General features: G+C 37.4%; 1 protein-coding gene across 4 annotated transcripts in view; it reads left to right on the forward strand.

Moving 5' to 3' along the window:
* Positions 1–21,627, forward strand: part of MAST4 (microtubule associated serine/threonine kinase family member 4) — a 279,747-nt gene that overhangs the window by 74,590 nt on the left and 183,530 nt on the right. For all 4 annotated transcript variants that reach the window (XM_033520373.1, XM_015653494.2, XM_015653495.1 and 1 more), the window contains exon 3: positions 5,091–5,212. In XM_033520373.1, the coding sequence (XP_033376264.1) occupies positions 5,091–5,212 (122 nt within the window). The remainder of the gene's footprint in view (positions 1–5,090; positions 5,213–21,627) is intronic.

Consider the following 21,627-nt stretch of genomic DNA (forward strand, 5'->3'; position numbering starts at 1 on the left):
CTGTCTCTTATACCCTTCAACAAATACTCATTACAAATGAATCTAGATGTACAAGAGACATATTCAAGGGGAAGATGCCACTGCACTGCAGTGATGCATTACCTATGTTCACCAACAATGATGTAATACTATTAAATAATGCTAAGTTATTGCCATTACATGGTCATCTTAAACTACCCTTCATCAAAATGTGTTTTGATAAACGTGCTGGACTAACAAGGATTGTATTCAGATGTGAGAAGTGATGCTGTTAGTTCCAGTGTAGCTACTTTAGGCTGTCCTGGTAGTTTCAGGCAAAGGAAGGGAAGTAAAGATACCCGCAAAGCTTCTTCAGAGGAACTGGTGGACAAAATCAACAAAGACCATTTTGGAATTGAAGAGGACAGAAGTAGGGGATCTCTATCAGTGACTGACTCAATATCAATAACTTACAAAAGTAACATGAACATTACTACCAGTGTGGCAATGGTCTGGATGCTGGCAGTGTTATATGCTGCCCAGAATACTGAATTAAGATGGAAGGGTTGAGGTGGAGCCTTCCTCTCAGTCCCTCATGAATCCCACATGAATCAGTTCACTTAAAAAGGAAAGTAGCTGCTTTTTTAGGAACATTAAACTTGAAGGCAGACATGAATGCAGTGTGAAAATAATAACATATTTCAGCTCAAGTTTTTTGTATAATACTGGCATTGAAATCACTTAACAAGGGAAAGTGTGGATATTTATAAGTTCAAGGGTTAACAAAGAAAATGTAAAAGCAGTAAAATGCAAACAATTATGAATGAAACGATAGCAAGAAAAGTGTAGGAGTACTATAATGTCAAGGGAAAGGGGGAGTGGACAGTATGAGGTGATTTGAAATTTATTTATTATTGGAGGAATTAAGGGAAAGTTGATGATTAACTCACTTCAGGCAGGGACTGTTTTATTGTATAGTGGTTTAATGCAGTAGGTTAGTGCTGTTCTTAGATAAGAGATTTATCTGTTACTATCTTTTTGTCTAAGGCCTGGCTAATTTTGCTTCTTTAGAAAGCATATTTCCTGTAAGCCATTTCTGTGTTTAAAAGCCTGTGTACTATGAAAAGAAGAATTGGAGTTCTAGACAGTCTGCTTGCCTTAATTCCAGTATTTTGTGGTACCTTCAAGGCTCCTGTTGGGGGTAAAGATGGGAGGAAGGATCATTCCAGCATCACACATGCTCATGATTTCATTGGCAATTTCGATAGTATTTACTGCCTAATTTAGGTTTTCAACAGACACCCCCAACATTATTTTAAACATTTCTTGGTGCTAACTGTGCAGGAAAAATAATGAAATATTAAGTGAATTCTTACAGTGGAGATACTGACTGTAGTACTGAGTAAATCCACTCTGCTTTCTTGTCAGTCAGGTAAAATATTACAGTTCAAGGAAGGGCTTAGTACAAGATTGTGTTGTTGTGTAGGATTGCATCTCCTCTGGCCTCTGTATCAAGATATCTTAGACTTTCTTTCAGATGTCTGAGGAAGATAAAAACAGACTAAAATATAGATTACTGTAAAGGACAGATAGAAAAGATGGTTCTTAGAATGCCCTGCACATGATAAGGTACAGACAATATTAGCTCTCCATATTTTGGATGCATATTTACAACAAAAAGCAAGTACAAGCATTAATAATAGCCCTTATTTATCATATATCTTTCTCCTCCTGGACTAAATTGTCTTGTTATTTAAACCTTTTCATCTTGGGATCCAGACTTAAACAAAACAATGTTAACTTATGTACTAAATGCAAATGATTGCTTTCTTTTTTCTTGGGAGGCTCAGGTGGAAATGAAAATTAGTGCAGTCTGGGAAGGGTCTAGTGTCTGATAGGGGGTTTTGAGACTGGTTTTAATGCCCTGTGTCCTAGTTCTAGCCAGGATAGAGTTAATTTTTTTTTTTTACAGTACTGGGTGTGGTGGTGTGTGCTGTAGTCCTAGCTGCCCATGAGGCTGAGCCCAAGAATTCTGGGCTGCCATGTGCTCTGCTGAGTGGGCAAGGCCAAGATACAAATGTTATTCATTACCATCTTGTCTCATTGCTGGGGAGGTAAGGGAAAAGGTCTCTCTTGCTAGCAACAAGAAAGGGGCTTCTTACTGATCCTGGAGAAGGTGTGGTGGGTGGAGGGTCTGTGTTACTGCTTTTTGTTGTCCTAGACTTGCTGAGCATTTTGCTTGTAAATAACCCTCTCTTCATGTGTACTTTTTTTGTGTAGTGTTATTGCTGTTGCTGTTTATTTTCTTATCTCATTGCTGTTTCCAGTAAATGACCTTACATCAATCCTTTATCTCTGCCTTTTTATGTCCCACTAAAGTGGGAGGGGAGCATCTCACAATTTTCTTTTTTACTGGGAAACCTGCGTTGGGGAATACCATTCCTAAACAACGGTGCCCTATGAGAAAGTGCACTTGTTAACCAAAGAGTGGTAATGTTCCCCAGTTTTAGAACAAACTTCAATAGAACAAACCTTTTTCTTTCTTGAAGGAATCAGGGCAAGACTTTCTTCTTTTCAAATATTGATTTCTATGAGGATAAAATACCCTAATAATATGTTACAGTGATGAAGTTGGAAATAATTTAACATAATTTTCCTGGCTTCTAAAGTGGATTAATAGAGTTAATTAATTTCAGAGTTTCTGAAAAAGTTATGTATACTGTGTGTCTGCTTGACAAAATAGGTATTGCTGAAGCATTATGCTGATGGAACTATCTGGATGGTGCTGGAAGTCTGGAAACCTCTGGGTCTCAGCACTAGGAAATGTTTGATTTCACCCTTCTCTGAGAACTTGATCTTACCAGTGTCTGAGAAGTAGAGTCAAAAAGGAAGGAAAGAAAAGGTATAGATCTCTTTTTATGTAGAAAGCATTAAAGAAGTAAAACATATCTATTTAAATGGAAGGTTTGTATAACTTAGTTTTTTGCAATCACTTTGTAATTCTATTTTTCCTGTCCAGATGAGAAGGAACCTTTTAAGGTGATAGATACAAAGCTCTCTCTGACTGCATATGTCACTGGTATATTTCAGGATTGACGTCAGTGGAATATCAAAGATATGTATATTGCAATCAATGCCTTAAGCTTTTTATGGCACTCTTTTAGTTGAGGATTATGGGACCCTATGTGTAAAGGGAACCAAAATTCTATAGAAAGAGGCAGAGAGACCAAATGGGAAATTAATTCAGGTTTTCCAGTTCTGGGAAATGTTGTCCTAGATAATTGGGCAAGAAACCACAGATTGGCCGTGCATTTTTCTTTTTCTCTTGGGCAGACTGTTAGCAAATTGAGTGAAAAAACGTTTATGGGTTCTGCTTTACCAATGTAACAAAGAACAATAGCACATTAGGAAGACTAATTGGAAAGTGTTGAAGACTTTCTATGCTGCTGCTTGGGAACTTCTAGCTTCCAAGACATTCACTTCCCAGAGGCCTCAGAACCTCTCTGTGGATCTACTATTAAAATAAAGTTACAAAGTTGAGGCTTTTGATTTCTTGGCAGACCTGTGCCAATTAACCAGGGTAAACATCCTGTGCCAGTGGTCATGCACATAGTCAATGCATACTGTCTGAGATGACAAAATTAATGAGATGGGGTTTAATAACTTCAGGAAAGTAATGTTTAGGCCATGTGGATTGGAGATGTTTTTCATTTGATCTGGTCAGTCAAGATCTTGAATTGTGTTTTTGAACTGAGATTTGATGAAAAATAAAAACTCTTTGGAATTGTTGCTTTGCATTAGCTTGTTGGTCTTCCAAGAGAAGTCAGTTGCTTTAGTAATGTGATTATCTCATTTTTGCATAGTTTGCAGAGATAAGTAAGAACTTAGGTGGACATACTGCTGAAGTAAGCCCCCTTTTCCTCCCCCGCCCGAAGTAGTCCGGGCTAGCTATGTCGAGGGGAGGGACGGGGGCTTCTTCATGACCAAGATAAAAGACCAAAGGGCTGCTTTTCCCTGCGGGATAACGTCGGATGTTTATTCAGGCTGGGATCCAGGAGGAAAAAGAGAAACGTCTCCCGGGCATTTTCAAACCTCGGGAGAGGGGCGGGAAGACATATAACACCAACCAATGGGATAACATTTTAGGAACAGGGAGGGGAGGGGGAAAAAGACGTCACAGCTGTGGGGAGGGCTTACACAGAAACTAAGGAACGCCCAGAAATGTGCACCACCACATACTACCAAGACCAGTATATAGCTTGTTCTGTTTTTTGACAGTGGCTGAAAGTAAGCGGAAATTAACAGGAATTAATACATGCTTGTCATCTTAGTATAATTTCCTGAATATCCTCCTTGCTGCCAGTTTGTAGCTCAAGCTTCATGAGCTGAAGATGTGGTCTGCCTCATTAGTACTGTAGGGAGACAATCCTGACTGGGTGGCGTCACACTGGGATGGGGAGTGTGACCCTGTAGCCCTGGGCTTGTGGTTGCCTGCCCACAGCCAAGTGACATCACTGAGCGGAGAGCATAGGCACCGAGACCCCCATGTGAGTACTCTTAAGGAATGGCTGGCCTGCACCTTGGTCATCTCCCCTTACTTGGGACACTGCATAAAGATTCTTGTGAGATGAGTGATAAATATTAGGTAGATTATGAAGAATTCTGGAATAGAAGCAGAATATTCCTCACCCACAAAATGTTGTAATCCTCCACATAGTAAGTGTCTTATTCCAATAAGTCTCCCTTAGTCCCTCAGACTCAGAACCTTATTCCTTCCACGGGTAAATGGAGGAATATTTCTTGATACATTTTTCTTGTTTTCATTTTTGACTAGCTTTTAGAGTTTAAGTTTCTTTTGGTTCAGAACTTGCATTTTAGATGTTTGCATCTGTTGTTGCTTTAAACATGTTTCTATGTAGGAAAAAGGTACAGCTTTGAGAACAGAGAGCTGTATCTAGTGTAATGATGTGAAGGACTAGCAAGTGAATGGCAGGAATTCTGTTGCAGTCAGCTCTGGTCAGGGCTGCAGTGAAAGATGTTTTACTGTGGCAAGAATGTTACAGTAAACTGTCCATTGCATTGCCTCAACTGCAGCATCTTGTATTTTAACTCACTCTTTCTGAACTTGACAGGCAAATATTTGCTTCCCAGTTCAACTGGACAGCAGCTGTGGCAGCCTATAGAAACCACTAATCTTGTTCGGATGCGCTACCAAACACTTGGACAGTCAGCACCTTCACTCACTGCTAGTTTGGTGAGTAATTTTTTTTCAATGCTAGAAGTGTAAAAAAAAAAAAGTGTCTCTGTGTCTTTTGGTGGGAGGATGGGGATCAAACCAGAGTCTATTTGAAGACTAATCTCCCCTCCTTAAGCTGCATTTTTAAAGTACGTAATGCATGCTTACACCCAACATTACTAAATATGTTGAGTGTAGGTGAATAACATTTATGGTGGCAGTAACTCTAAATTGGAGTAAATTACTCCAATAATAATGAATCTATATTACTGTATTTTGCATAAAGCCTGAGCTGAATGTTGCATTAATATAGCTGTTTGTATTTAAATGGTTTCTTTCCTTAAAAAAATGTATGCAGTAGAAGGCAACTGTCCTTTCTACTGAGCATTCTTTTCTGTCAATATCTGTTTCCACTTCCTGATGTACTTTGTTTTCATGAGGACATAGATGTGTGAAGCATGATTTTAATGAAGTCTTTTGGGCAAAATGGTAAGGGAAGAGAAAGGGGCAGAGATGCATCATACACTTGAACTTTCAGCTTTTTGGTTTCAAGCATCCATTTTACTGCTTTGTGTTTCTGTTTATTAATATCTTAAGAAGAGCTGAAATTTAATGCAAGGTCCTGTGTACTAGCCCATACTGTTCTCTAAAGAGTTATGGTAATATATTCCTTGTATAAAGAAAGAAAAAAAAATACTGATATCCCCTCTCCTGCCTTTTACTAGTCATTAAGACTTTGTTGATTCATATCTACTTTCTAGGGGAAGCTTATTTTGTGATTTATTTTGGATTTTTTAAACACAATATTCAGGTTGAAGGCAGCTTTGGTCAGCCAATATTGAACCCTGATTTCACCATGACACTTTTTCATATCAAATTGATAGGTAGATGGCTGGTTTCTCCATGATCTATCTGAAGTAGTATTTCACTTTAAATGCAACATATCTTCACTTATTAATTTTAATCTTGGCTTCTGCTTGGTGGTGGTGTTGTTTGTGGCTCATTGGGGCAGATACGGCTTTTTTGACTGCACTACAAACTAACTACACTGCACTACTTGACTAACTACAAACACTTAATTCTATTGGAAGTTCTATACTTTGAACCCTAATATTTTCCCTAGTATTTCCCTAATATTTTCCAAGGAATTAAGTGTCAACCTATGTATTTTGTTAATTGCAAATTAAATTTGTTAATTGTAAATGAAGTATTTGAATTACTTAATTGAAATAAAAAAGAATGGTCAGGAATGAATTTAAATTGCATTAAACCCACATTTTTTCTTCTTTTCTATATTTGGGAATAAAAAGTATTTCTTTGAAATTAAATAAATTTAAAAAGGAATGTGTTGCTCTTTGATGGCATTTTTCTATCTGCACAGCTATTAGGGGGCATGCTGTGAGCAATATTGTGCTTTTGTTTTGCTGTGATGCTTAAACTATAGGAAGAGGAAGATGCAGCACCATTTTGAAAATAAGTACTTTAAATGGTCATAAAAAACAATAGACTAATGAAAAATTCAGTGAGCCTTGCTTCCTTAAGGCCCTTTAAGTCATCACCTATATAGTTTTATGGTATATCTGTCTGCCACAGACTTCTTCCTTCCTGTCTCTCCACATCTTTTATCTGTGCCTGACTGCAGTTTCTTTCATGCTGGTGCAAAAGCAGGCAAGAGCCATCTAAGCAGATCTGAGCAGATTGTGCACAGGGTGGAGGTGCAGGTTCCTCAGAAGTATTTATTTCTTATCTGGAGCTGCTGATCAGACTTGCCTCCTAAGGAGGTTAATGTTAGTGTCACATAGGCAGAGCTCTTCTCAAGTCTCCTTTGACAAATACTTGGCTGTCAGGCTTTTGAAAGACACTGGTCTTTGCTTAAAAGAGGCCACAAATTAGTGATCTCTCCCTCTCCTTGCATGCTTGTGTTTTCCCTGTGATTCTGTGATTTGGCAGAGTTGAATTTGGTAGGCCTATTGTTAGATTTGAGTAATTGGAGCTTTTAATCATACATATGAGAGAATTTACCCTTATTTAAAAGAGATTTTTATGAAGAATTTTCACATAGCTGTTCACTGTCTGAGTTGAAATTACTTTAAATGTATTATCTCAGTTATCTGAAAAATGATTACCCTGTTATTAATTCTTTTACTAGAACTAATCATTCTCACTTGGGTTGATACTCAGTCGATATGGATCTGACTGAGTAGTGATTATGAGTCAATATAGACAAGAATGACAGGTGAACAGGTCAAAGATACATGCTAGTGTTCAGTGCAATTGCAAACTGGGTACAAAAGACATAGTTTTTTTTTCTTGTTCTGTCAATAATATATTAAAAATTCACAAACCCTCACACTGATTCACAGGTGTAAAACCTTTCTGTGGGAAAGGGTAGATGTTTTTTTTTTTACAGAATATTGATTAAAAATGGGCTGCAGGTGTTGCTTTAGGTAGAGTTCAATAGCTATGCATGATTCACTCCTGTAATATAGGCAGTTGGACTATAAATTAAAAACAGAGTACCATGTAGCTCCACAGAAGTGGGTTAAAGATGTATAGGAGAAGGCTGATTTTGTGATGAGTGGGTAGTGTATTTGACTTGATGTGGACCCTTAATTCACAGAATCACAGAATAATCTGAATTGGAAGGGACCCAAAGGGATCATAAAGTCCAACTCATGGCCTTGTGTAGGACAACCCCCATAAATCACATTGTGTGCCTGAGAGCATTGTCCAAACACCTCTGGAGCTCTGTCAGGGTGGTGCTGTGACCCCTTCCCTGGGAAGCCTGTTCCAGTATCCAGCCATCCTCCGGGTGAATAACCTTTTCGTGATATCCAACCTAAACCTTGACTGACGCAACTTCCATGCCATTCCCTTGGGTTCTGTCACTGGGCACCTAAGAGGAGAAATCAGTGTCTGCTCCTCCTCTTCCCGTCATGAAGAAGCTGTGACTGCAGTGACATCTCCCCACAGTTCAGAGGTAGCAAAGTCATAGTTGTGTTACTCTTCAGTTCCTGTCATGAGCATTTCAAATCATCCATGACAGATTCTGTGGTGGTGAAACAGACGATGGGAGTCTGCGCACAGAATTAGTGTGAACTTAAAACATTAGGAAAAAGGTGGAGAATGTCTTCAACACTGAATAGAAAGGGAAAGCTGAATTATGGAGTGGTTCTGCTTTAGGATGTTTTTATGGGTCACGTTGGTCTGGTTAGTCTCTTCCTCTCCACGGCCAGTAATATGTGCTCCTGGCAGGTAATTCAGTGTGCATCTCAGCGCTGGGTTTTGCTGGAGTGTAGGGAAACTCTGGTAGAGCTAGTTTATCTGACTCCTTGCACTCACTCTAGTCTGTCAGTCATCTCACGTGACTTCAGGCCTCTTTTCAGGGTAGGATGGATTGGGAGTTATTAATGTGAAGTTGCTGCCTCACCCAGTGTTCAAAGTTTAGGGGTTATTCTCCTGTCCTCTACCAGTCGCCTGCCACTCCATAAGTATTTTCAAATACGATTTGTAAACTTGCTGTTTTGACTTTTCCATTTATTAGTGTGAGAAGAATTTTTGGAAAATGCTTCAAAATAAATTGAAGTAAAGCCAATTTTGTTAAGTTCTCATTGTAATAAGCTGATATGCTTAAAATTATGATAACAAGTCTGAAACTGAGCAATTAATTCCTGTTTTATAGGCAGAAAGATATTTTGCGTGACACAGATTGAATTAAATTCTTGATTTTAACGTTTTTTACTTAGTTTCATGTATAAAAACAATGGAAGCCTAAACATAAAATGTCTCTATGACACATTTTGATGAATGTGTAGATGAAAGGAAAATAATTTGCCCAAATTAATTTACATAATTTCTTCAGATTGGCTTTGTCATGGTTTAGTGTCAAATTTCTGTTATGGGTTTTATTGATTTATTGCTTGTGTGGACGTATGGCGTTTTTTTTCTAATTTAAAATAAATAAATAAATAAATAATCTCTTGCTTCAAGAAGAAGGAAGTCTTTTAATTTGTTTATCTATTTTATATTAATAAAAAAAATCCTTTGTGCCACAAGGAAGGTTTCTCGCAGTTCAGAGAGCTTTCCGACACAGTGTATCTCATGACCACTTTATGGTAACTTGCTTTATGAAATATACACATAATGAAAATACACTATAACAAAGTTCCTGAAATGAAACATGTAGATTGTAATACACTTGGCTTTTAAATTCAGTCAAGACTAGATGTGTGATTTCAGCTTTATGGCAAGTACTGAGCTTAAGTTGGCTATTCCTTCTGTTGTATGAGATGAGCACACAACATGAAGTAAAATAGTCTCTGAAAGGTACGTGGTTTCTTCTTGGAAATGTGAGAGATGTGTGTGAAATGACTATTGATTTAATAATGCATCATCTTTTAGTACTTGGAAATAGTTTCTAGTAATATCAAAACTAGAAAAGCTGTAAAACTGGCCTTTGTGAATGGGTTGTTTCCTACTTAGCAGTCAAGGAATGTTTCATTTAGGTATGACTGGAAGCATTGCTACTTTTTAGCATAGTACTTACTTTGTTTTTTACAGGATTTACCTCTAGATTTTTTCCCCTCCAAACCAAGTGTCCCCCTGCAAAATGCCTTCACCAAAATAACAGAAGACCGAACTTGCAAGCATCTGTAATTTGACTGCTTTTTATTGCCATTTTATCAGTGTTAATTTGTAAGAATGGTCTTATGGAAACTGGGAAAGGGGGGGGATAATAGTATAAAGTATTGGTTTATAAGTTGGATTGCTGAAAGAAAAAAAACGTAAAAAGTGTTCAGTGTCTATGAAAAACAGTTCTACTTCAGAAAGAGCTTTGCCTCTTCCTTTCTTTTAAATAGCATAATACTGAAAATGAGTAAGTGTATCTTTGTTAAATATGCCATTAACTTCAGCTAAATTGACATAATGTTGACAGTTATTATGAGAACTGTTTCAAAACTAATTATGCTAATTAGAACTTAACTACTAGTAATTGCATGTATTCAAACAGCACACCAACACCCTTTTGTATGTTTTATTCCCCAGATGTAAGACAGCCATTTGTTGTCTGAGAAGCTGCAAAATTACAGCATAGATAATAACTGATTGTGAACAAATAAAATATATTCTTTAGAAGCACTAATTGGTTAGATAAGCGAATGACAGTATCAATTGTGCTTAGCCAACCCACATAATTTAAAAAAGGCTTTTATTTAAATGTTTTATTTTGGAATGGTAGGAAATTTTTCAAATCACTAGTTATCTGTGTTCAGTTTTAGCTAATGAATATCAGGTGTAGCTGAACGTATTTTTAAGTAAAATTCCTTGAAAGCAAAAGGAAACTACATTTGAAACTTGAGTTGCTTTAAATTTTATTTCTTTCTGTTTGGAGATTCAGGTGTTAAATGTGAGTTGTTGAGTGTGAGCAACTAATTAATACTCTGAAAGTTAATGCAGAGCAAGTACGAGGATGGAACTTGTGAAAAGCACAAAAACTATGTAAGAGAAATTGCCAAAGTAGCTAATCTTGGTTTGTTATCTCAAATTTTCCCATAATAGTTAGCTAGACTTCAGAAACGCTGAGTCTTAACTGAGGAAATTGCTTGAATGCTAAACAACTGTATAAAGTTGAAAACCATATTCTTGTTTAACTTAAAATAAGCTTAACATCTAAGAGTAATTACTGAAAATCTTTTTAAAATGTGAGGTTTTTATTCCTATGAAGTGCTAAAATTGTCAAATAATGATAGCAGATTTTCTGTGCTTCAATTTCTTGTAGCTTTAAAGACTAGAGAGTTGTTCTCCCTTGTGTATTTTATTCCATTGTTTCCTTACCCATGAATATATATTTGCATTCATATTTCTTTGTCTGTATTTGCCTTTTAACAAGTACGTATTTGCAGTTTTAATCCAGTAACTAGATCTAATTTAGTAGTAGCAAGAGGGTGGTGACCATGCATCTTCGTAGACATGTCTATGTGCTTCGTATTTGTACACCGCAAAAGGCTGGAGTTACACCTGGTCCAGAGCAGTCAAACTATAATACTTTGACAAGCTGATGCAAGAAGTTCATGACTGGGTAGTTTCTTTCATAAATACAAATGCATCTCTACCTGGCTCTATAATTGTTTTCAAAATAGGCACGGTACTTGAATTTAAGACAAAACTGTAGATTCAGTTGCTTGACAGAATTCTAGATACTGAATCCTTTCCTAAGTCATCTGATTAAAACTAATGACTTTATTAATTCTTATACTTCATGTTTGTTCTTGGATGTGGATAAAATACAGATGTGGTGACGTCTGGGGTTAACATTTCTCCCAGAGAGAGCTTCAGATTTCTCAGAATTAGGAACACAGCTTATGTTGCAAATTATCATTAGTTAAAGAATAAAGGGAAAAGAAGGTAAAATAATCATCTTTCAGAGAAGACTAACCTAGGTTAAAAAGTCCTGTGAGCATATGCCGTGCTTTTCAAAAATATCCCCTTTGTGGTGAAGTAGGTCATTTCTCATCAGCCTCAGTTAGCTTCCGGCTGTCAGGATGTACTGAGCATGAGAGAGAACTGAAAGGATATATTGCACAGTTTATTAGAATTGAATGTAGGTAAAACCCTCTTCTGTACCTATTAATGGTACAGAGTGAGTTGAGATCAAATACATGCAGGAGCTATGCTATACATCCCTGTTTTACATGAGTACCACGCTTCTGTTTTCCAGATGTCCCATATAATAGTCTTCTTCATTCATGAGAGACCTACCCTGAACAGTGAAAAGGCTCACCAGGACCAATTTCTAGTTCTAGATAATCAGGAATTTAGGGCTGTCAGCTGAGGATGCCTTTGTTCTTCTAGATTTTTGTTTGGTTTGTAGGACTGACACGGTTTGAGATCAGTAAGCTAGGTTAAATATAATGCATCACCTCTGGAACTGAAGCTTCTGACTGTGTGTTAGTAGTAGCTCTGAATAAGGGCTTATTCTTGTCAGCTGTAATACTTGAGTTATGTGTATGGTGTTAGTGATGGTTATCTTAAAATGTCATCTAGAATTCTATTTCCAATATTGCTTGGAAAGTGGGAAAAGTGAGGCCATGAACTTTTCACCCAGGTAGAATTGGCCATGTGAGAAACAAAAGAAGTAATGTTTTTTGGCAGTAAACTATATGACCAGGAGAAATCATTTGTAGTGTTCAAAGTGTAGATGCCTTTCTGGGAATGAAACTTTCTCAGCTTGGAGAAAGTTGGACTTAAAGGGTAACTGAATAAAATTGTAATCTGTGATTAACAAGGGATAAAACTCAGGAATATAGTGATGAAGTTCTTTGGCCTTAGATCAAAAGCTTCTGCAACTCCTTAAAATATTTGTAAGTGTGGAAATGGAAGGAGGATAAAGAGGTTAGAAAGGACATGAAGAGCAGGAAGAAACTGGAAAAATGACTGACATTTGGTAGGATTGAAGAAAATTTAACCATGATGCTGTCTCCTGTTCCATGCTGTCTCTGGTTACCTCTGGTCACAGAAGACTACTGTGAATTTATTGTCTCTCAGTTAACATATTAGTTGAAACACTGGTGCATCTATAGTTTTTAACATCTAATGAGAAAATAGTACACAACAAGTTGCAAGGAGATCTTCCTTTGCTTGAGGAGAGTCTGCTCATGTACAAATCTAATTTGATTGGTCTGATTTCCAGTCTCAGAAGTACATAATGAAAGTGTAAACTAATTCCAGTTGCAGCCCTGTCTTTAAAATAAACTGAGATAAAGTGGGCATGGGCAATGATGTGATGAGTGTAGGAAAACTACTGTCTGTACTTCTGACTGCAATCAGGAATGAAGTGAAAAGTGTTGCTAACCTCAAAGTGAGAGCTCCTTGTGTGGCGTGGGTGAGCAGTTGTAGGTTAGGTGTTGCTTGCTGTTCTTATAAGGCAATTACAATTCCTTTGACTGTTCTTAGCAGTTTTAGTAGGAGTTTGGTACTCATGCATAATTAGGATAGGTTGATTAATTAAAAAAAAAAAAAAAATGCTATAGAGGACAAGGTACTGTTCCAGTGACCTGAATTTTAATAGTGAATACTCTATATTTTAAAGAAACTTAATTTTTCCTAGTTCCTAGTGCTGATATTGCTATAGAAAACTTGATCCCTGCTTTGGCAGTTCCAGTTGACAAAAATGCAAGTATTAAAAATCTTTGAACTTCCTAGTGAAGTTTGGCCTAAAATGATGGGATTCTTTGGAAGCTGATGAAGTGTATTCCTTTTTGCTGACTTTTTTTGTTGTGAGGGCAGCATCCTTTATATTAAAGGATAACTACATAGGGTGCAGTTCTGAACTGATGAAGCAACATTTTTGTTTTCCTTCCTGAAAGCTGACATGCTCTCATGAGTGTTGTACTTGCAAAGTGACTGTAGTGTGGCAGAGAATGGAAGCAGACGGTGTAGAGACAACAACTCTTGTTCCTCAACTTGAAGTACTCCCATGGTTCTGAAGATAGCTGTAACTCTCAAGACAAAGAGACTCAAACTGAGTTGAATGACACTGCTGACTAACAGGCACTGGAGCAGAGTGGGGCAATGCAGTTTTTCAGGATCTCTGTTAGGAATGAGCATTCCTTCTCATTGACTGATTTTTTATATTTTTTTTAAGTTCCACAAAGCAAAAGTATCTAGCAAGAATTTTTCTGAACACACAACAGAGTACTTTTGTGTTGGATGGTATGTTGCTATTTATAATCTCTTACAGTTTTAGGTTTAAAAACAACTGCTGTTTTACTGACCTGAAACTTTAAGTGGATTGACTGCCACAGTTGGCTTTGTGACACATGCTACCGGGTATTTGCAGCTCTGGTTTTTAGTCAGACTTGTATATTCATGTGAAACCACATGTGTTCCTGTAAAAGATACTTTTGTTCTATTGAGGCAGGTGGGCATGTGGACTTAGATATTTTTACCATACCTTACCTGATATTTTGCCATACCTTACCCAATAGTATTCTTGCAGTTTTTCCCTTGTTCTGATATATGGTGATATAAATTGTTCTTGATTCACTGGTGTGACACAGTCATTGTGTTTGCTTCTCTCTTCTGTACCCTGTCACAATGGACTGATGATTTTTAGCATCAACTCTATTGTCATCTCAGTAAAGTTAGAAAGTATTTTTATTTTTTTCTTTTATTACAGTATGCCCAATTGTGGTGCATATGTCTCTATCCAATTCTATCAGATTTTTAATAAAGCAATAGTACAGTAAGATCATTACATCTATTAAGGATTTTCTTTCATGGCATTGCGAAGATTAAGAAACTAGGTGAGTGCTCGAGTTGACCTAATGTCACTTGAGTAAAAGCTATAATAATCAGCAGGAGATTGGTTAACTGCTACTCTCTCATGAATACATTTAACCTCTTGATCATTGTGGAATAGCTGCAATTATGTAGTACAGTGGAAGATACTCAGTATTTGGTCAGTTAAATTCAGAAGTGATGGTTGGATTTGTAAAGGATGGAATAATTTCATGGTAATAATACACAGTTGGCTGATCACAGATTCCTTTTTCTATCTGTTAGGTTGTCTGTTTGAGAGAGGATAAAGGTGGTAAGAAACAAAGTTGAATTATGAGACTGCCTGCTGTAAATAAGGGAGAAAACAAGCTAAGTAAGAGCCCACAGCTCTTCAGCCTACAGCTGAAGTTGAGTTGGATCTCAATGTATTTCATTATTCTCATAAAAATTTTTCTTTATAGTAAAAATGTATCCTGAACAAACAGTCCTAGCACGATGTTGCTTTTCCAGCAACCTGTAACTTTGAACAAGTATTTTGGGTATGCTTGTTATATGTCCTCTACCTAGTAAATATGGGATTGCAGCTAGTGTTCATTAGGAGAACATTCCTTTTTATTACAGACTTCCTTACTCTGCTGATATGTAGTGGATCTTCTGTCCACAGGGAGTCAAGATAGGTAAACTATCTTCTGAATTAATTTGAATGTTGAAAGGCTTATCTATTGCTCTGTAATGAAGGAGAATGTTTTTGTGGAGCATCTGGACCATGAATAGTGGAAAGTATTGAATCTTGCAGTGGAAGAAACAGCCAAAACACATTAACAAGAATTATGCATCCTTAAAAGAAAGTACATTAATATATTATCTCATTGAGAAAATATGGCATTATTGCAAGTGTTGACATTAAATGCTTCTAAAAACGAAATCAAAATAAAGGAGACTAGATGCATCATTGTTCAGAGTGATCTCAAAACAACTTAAACCTTGCCAAAGTTTGATAATTGAAGTTGGAATGGAGCTTGCCTACTACTGCTTTCACTTGAGAATCAAACTTCTAAATGTCTAACAGGGATTATTCAGAATGTAATTGCTATTACTGTTTTGCAATGAGATTTTTCAAAAATAATTTGATTCCTTTTCCATACACAGAATCTGAAATATTCCACTGAGCTAATTGTTAGAAAAGCCTCAACTCAGAGGGATTTTTATTTGTTCTCTGAAAACATAGCTATATGTGTGGTGCTTCAAATTCCAAGATTAAAATGGTGTAGCTCCTGTATGTTTGATGTTAGGCTTTCCTTGGGGAGATACTGAGACAAATACTTTAGAAACTTTTGAAAAAGGGAGAACATTATATGTGTATCTCAGTTCTTGTTGAAAGGAGACCCATGAGAGATACAGACTGAGTATGTATCTCTCATGGGTATGCACACAATGTGCCTGTCTTTTCAGAAAGAAATTTCTTCTATGCTGTTGTGCAATTATGGAAAACTTAGAAAATTGGAGGGCTGACTGCTTTTTTTGAAAAAGCAAATGTCTTCTGATATAAGAAACAGTATTTGATGGAAAAGGCAAAATGGATGAAGCTGGCATGTCTGTTGTGAACTGTATTCCTGTGTATGTTCTGTCACCGAAAGAGAAGTTGAGTAACTTTTAAAAATAACTTATCATAAAGATTGGTTTGCTTCTGCAACAGTTACTTTTCTCCTAATATTTTCATGATGGATTGCTTACCTAAGGTAATGTATTTTCCCTCTGAATGAGTGGTGAACCCAGAAACAAGTTGGTGCAAATAGGGTTTTGTCCGGCAGGTGGCAAGAAGACCCAGTGTGTCTGTGGAATGTGGCCATTCCTGCGGGTATAACGGTGACTGTTGGCAAGGCACACGTGCTTTCATGGGATATAGTACTTTATTTTCAAGAACCTTAAAATATAAGTAATAGTATTAGTAGTATTTTCTGTTATTAAGGAACAGCAGCAATCAGCCCCACTTCTTTAAGTGTGATAAATTGTTGCACCTGTCTACTAACCTGTGGTTTGTGACTTGTGTAGGTTTATCAGCTTTAGGAGAATTAGGGTTTTGCTAACCGAGGAATCTTGAATTTTCCCTGCCTATGATATGTATTCTTAGTAATACACAGTGAGAATAATAAACTGTCTCTTAAAGCATTCCTGGACCTGCAAGTTGGAGTGCATCTTGGACACACAGGAAGTCAGGCTGGCTTACCTGAATGTGTGTTTGTGTAATGTGTTAAAAGTGGAACACAAATTCAATGGTGCTCTATCAATCCATAATTTCCCAAAAATCTTTACTTCTACCCACTAAGATTCTAATGAAATCCCTTTTTCCCCAAAGCATTGTGGAGTGACAGTATGGGTGGTTTGGTGTGGATATGTATGGGTCAGTTGAAAACTTCTGGGTGATGTTTTTAGAGATTTTTTGTGTGTGTGTATGTAATAGGAAAAAATGTACTGTGTCTACATAGGGTGTTTGAAATTCAGTGTAAAACATTGGGAACAAGTGGCTTTAGGAACTGGAACTATTGTCAGAATACTACAGAACAGGAATGTTATCTAGATTATTTCTTAATCATATGCAGAGTAAGATTGTTTTGGTGTGGAACATAAAAGTGGCTCATTTTCTTTTACAACCATTCAGAAAAATAACTTTGAGCTCCTTTGTGGAATTGTAATGCTGTCTTCTGTTGACAGTTTATTCTTTAAACCACTGCAGAAGCACAGAATAACCTGTCTGGGAAGGGACACACAAGGACCATTGAGTCAAACTCCTGGTCCTGTGCAGTACACCCCAAGAATCACACCATGTGCATGAGAGGATCTCCAAATACTTCTTGAACCAAATGCTTCTTGAAGTGGTGCTGTGACCACTTCCTTGGGGAGCCTGTTCCAGTGCCCAGATACCCTCTGGGTGAAGAACCCTTTTTCTCTGATAACAAACTCCCCAACAGCTTCATGCCTTTTCCTCAAGTCCTGTCACTGGTCATGAGACTGAAGAGATGGGTACTTGTCCCTCTGCTTCCTTTTGTGAGGGTGTTGTAGACTCTCTCCTCAGTCTCCTCTTCCAGACTGAAGAGACCAAGTGACCTTAGCTGCTCTGGCTTCCCCTATAGACCCTTTACCATCTTTGTTGCCCTCCTTTGGTCACTCTCTAATGGCTTTTTGTCTTTTTTTCACCCAAAACTGCTCCCAGCACTCGAGGTGAGGCTGCCCCAGAGCAGAGCAGAGCGGGACAATCCCCTCCCTTGCCCGGCTGGCGATGCTGTCCCTGATGCCCCAGGACACAGGTGGCCCTCCTGGCTGCCGGGGCACCGCTGGCTCACATTCAACTTGCCATGGACCAGGACTCTAAGGGTCCTTTACTCTGGGGCTGCTCTTCATTCAAAACCACAAAAGCAGGAGTTTGCAGGAGTTTATTTCAAAAGCATTATAACTACAACATCCAGGGTGATGTGCTAAGGTATACTCTAGTTCTCTCTTCTCTAATGTGCTTAGAGAAAAGCTGCATAAGAATTAGCGTTAAACACTTCCAGGTATCTGCAGTTGTAGTTTGTCCACTTACCTTGACTTCTGAAATTACAGCAGTTTAAATATTTTAATTTTTCTTGTAAGTTAGTTGAATAGCTTATCAGTGGACAAAAGTATGATGAAAATCTTCCTTTTTACCTGTGCTGGAAAAAAGTTCATGTTATTCTGGATTGCAAGTTATCAGAATATAAGGCAATTATTTCGTTTCTTGTTATCTATTCTAAGCATATGAATTTTCACATTTAGGAAGAAAATAATTATTTTTAAAGCTCAGTGGTGGTGACTGGATCCTATACCTATTTAAGGTATAGGAAATAGCCCTGATAGAGATAGACTTAGGGGCAGAGTACAAATGAGTTTTTTCATGGTGCATAATTAATATGATTTATCATATGCTACCACCATGTGTAATATGAGAGTGGCAGCCACACATGGGATATGTGTATGCATAAAATTAAATTTAAATTAAATCTGCATTGTAAAACTCTAGTTACATATTCATATATAGTTTTGCATGCTTAGGTTTTATCTGGATGATTGGCTGATTTCAGTAATTAAAGTGATTTTGAAATTTTCTTCGTTTTGTCAATCAATATTATTTTCTAAGTGAAGTTGTATGATTAATGCAAAAACATGGCAGTTGGATGAGGATAAAAACTTACTAGATTTATGTAATTGTCCTGAAAACTATCTTCTACCATATTTCTTTGCAGCTTTAAATAAACATGGACTTAGGAGTATGTATCTAAATTAATTCTAAAACATCCTTCAGATTTAATCAGGTCAAATGCTTCATTTATATGGGAGAAAAAAGTTGGGCAAAATTTGAGGTTGATTACTGTTGTCCTAAAATAATTTTGCCTTTCCTGATGGTGGGGGGGAGGAAAAAAAAAAGTTTATTTTTCATACACTGTACATGTTTTATTTGTGGTGCATGTACAACTGAACTGTGCCTTTCTGCTACAAGTGATGTGAAAGAATATGTGAGGTATTTTGCTGTATTTCGTATATATAAAATAAGGATAATTATATTAGAATGTTTCAAAGAGCATGGATTCTTATTCTAAAGCACAAATTCTTCCATACCACAGTCTTACTTGCCATGTTTTTAATAGTGAATATAACTGAAATAATAATCTGAAAATAATGACAGCCTCTAGAAAAACTGCCAGGCTATATGCATTTTTAAACATGAAGATGCACTTTTGGCAATAACTAAAGAGATTCATAAATTGTGAGAAAATTCAGTGTATGCTTTCCTTCTTATGTGCAAACCTTCGCCTTTCAGTTCCTTCCAATATACCTTTATAAATTCAGCACTAGCCAAGGAAAATGTCACTTCTAGACTTGACAGTGAATGCACTTCTCACTGAAAGATAGTTTTCTACTCTTCTATTTGGGATTTATCTCATCTTCCACTGGAAGGCAGTCTTCTCTTTGTTTCATTCTTGGCGCCTTCCAGTACTGTTTAGGTGTCTGTACCAATGACCTTCAGCATACTGCAAAATTTGTTACACTTACACTCTGTAATTGGATAATTTCTTCAGGCATTTACATCTGTGCTTTGTCTGACTTTAATCCTTTGTGTAAATTGTCCTCCTATGAAAATAAAGCTTTTGTGATACTTGAGGTGTTGTGCATTTTGTTAGGTAGGGGACTTTATGCATCTGTGCCTTTCAGTGACACATTAATTGAGGGTATGACTTTCTTGTGCTGTTGTTGTACTGTACTGTTGTTCCAGTAATGACCTCTGAGCTAGATGCTGTAGGGTACTTTTAATTCATACATATACAGTTAAATGTACAGTTAGGCTGAAATGATGGTTGGACTAGAGCTAACTATGACTTAGTATTACTTACTTTTAAATGAACTGATAAATTGAGCATAGGGAGATTTTGTATTTCAGTGATTAAAATAAAACTTGTGCAATATATATAAAGATTAGGTGTAAAAATGCAAACAACCTTGCAGCTGAAACTTGCAGTGTGTCATGAGAGACAAATGGTAAGATTTTGCCTCTCACCCTTGAATCTTGTCAGTCTTTGTTTAATTAATTTTTGCCACCCTTGCTGGAAGTATGTTAACAGCATTTAGATTGTCATTCATTTGCCTGTGTTGTGTTAGGAAACACAAACACAGAAGAGATACGACATGAGGACACATGGATGTGAATTTTTGGCATAAAGTTTTAAATTGTTGCAAGAAGAAAGAAGATGACATTTTGAAATGGAAAAGGGAAAACAGGAATATTGTGTGGAATCCATAGGAGATTTTCCTGTTTGTTTCAAGCAGGTGAGGGGATCTAGTCACTTTTTGGTTTGATTCTGTAAAGCAAAGTTTTCACTAGGGTCAGCATGTTGCCTGAAGAGATATTACTCTTGAAAAATGAATTCAGGAGGGATGAGTACCGTTTGTTACAGAGGAAGGCAGGATGGTTGCATACCCCCTTCTGGCCTACAGATTTGTAAATCTATCAGTGTGTTTGATTTTCCTTGTCTCCCTCTTGTGGAACTGGAGTTTTGGTCAGTATGAGCATCTCTCTTCTTAATTAAAACTGTTCTAATCCTGTAACTGAAGTCTGTGATTGCTAAATTTTAAGCCATTGACCAAATGTGATGGATGCATTTAGAGCTGGAGACACGGAGGAACAGGGAAGAGGAAATATGTTCAGTTAATGTCACCATGTAACTTAGATAAAAATTGACTTTTTTTTTTAGAATACTACAGTTGGAAGTATCAGAGAAATGTAGCTTAACAGCTGAAATTACATATTCTTTAATTGTAACAAGTGTAAAACAATAATGTTAATGCATTTTAGTCATATGAGGAAGAGTTGGACTTTGGGGGCAGGGAATACAGCAGCCTTTTCTTCTCTGTTCTTAGATAAGCTATTACTGCTCACCGTTATCCTTCCAGCAGTCTTTTTTTATTATTTATTTTTTATTTATTTTTTTTTTTCTGGTTTAAAATGCCTTTGCTCCTGGCAGGTTTTGCTGCTATGGAATGAACATGGACTACTTCTCAAAATGATGCAATCTGACAGAAAATCAATATTTCTTTTTCATACTAGATTTAAGGGTGTGATTGTCATAGTCCTCATATTAGATTGTTAATGGGTGAATAGCTAATAGTATGGTGACAGATTTGGGGGGGGGGAGGGAATAAAAAAAAATATCAGTGATTTGTTTAACCTTGGCAGCTTGGCAGATACGGAAACTCCACTACCGTTTTGCTCCTTAAAAATCTGTGCTTTCAGACATAACCTGTAAGGATCTAGCACCTAGTTTTTGACGGAGACGAGTTTTCCTTGCACCAGTCGGGACAGATGAGCTGATGAGAGGCCCTCGGGCGACAAGACCAAGGTCACAGCCGGACCTGCTGGCCGCGGTGTCTGCACCCTGAGATAATCCGTCCTCTCTTTCCGCGGGTTCTCCGCAGGCTCACATGGGAATCCAGTGGGGCGCGGCGTCTTACGCGGTGCCGTTGTAGCACTGCTTCAGTTCCATTCTGCAAGTGCAGGAAAACTCGTTCTGCATGGCTGTGGCGCCCCGAGTTGTGCGAAGGGCAGCGGGGGCAGCGCCCGCCGGACTGCGCCCCGAAGTTGCCGG

Source organism: Parus major, chromosome Z, assembly GCF_001522545.3.
Source record: "Parus major isolate Abel chromosome Z, Parus_major1.1, whole genome shotgun sequence".
In the NCBI taxonomy this organism is placed as follows: domain Eukaryota; kingdom Metazoa; phylum Chordata; class Aves; order Passeriformes; family Paridae; genus Parus; species Parus major.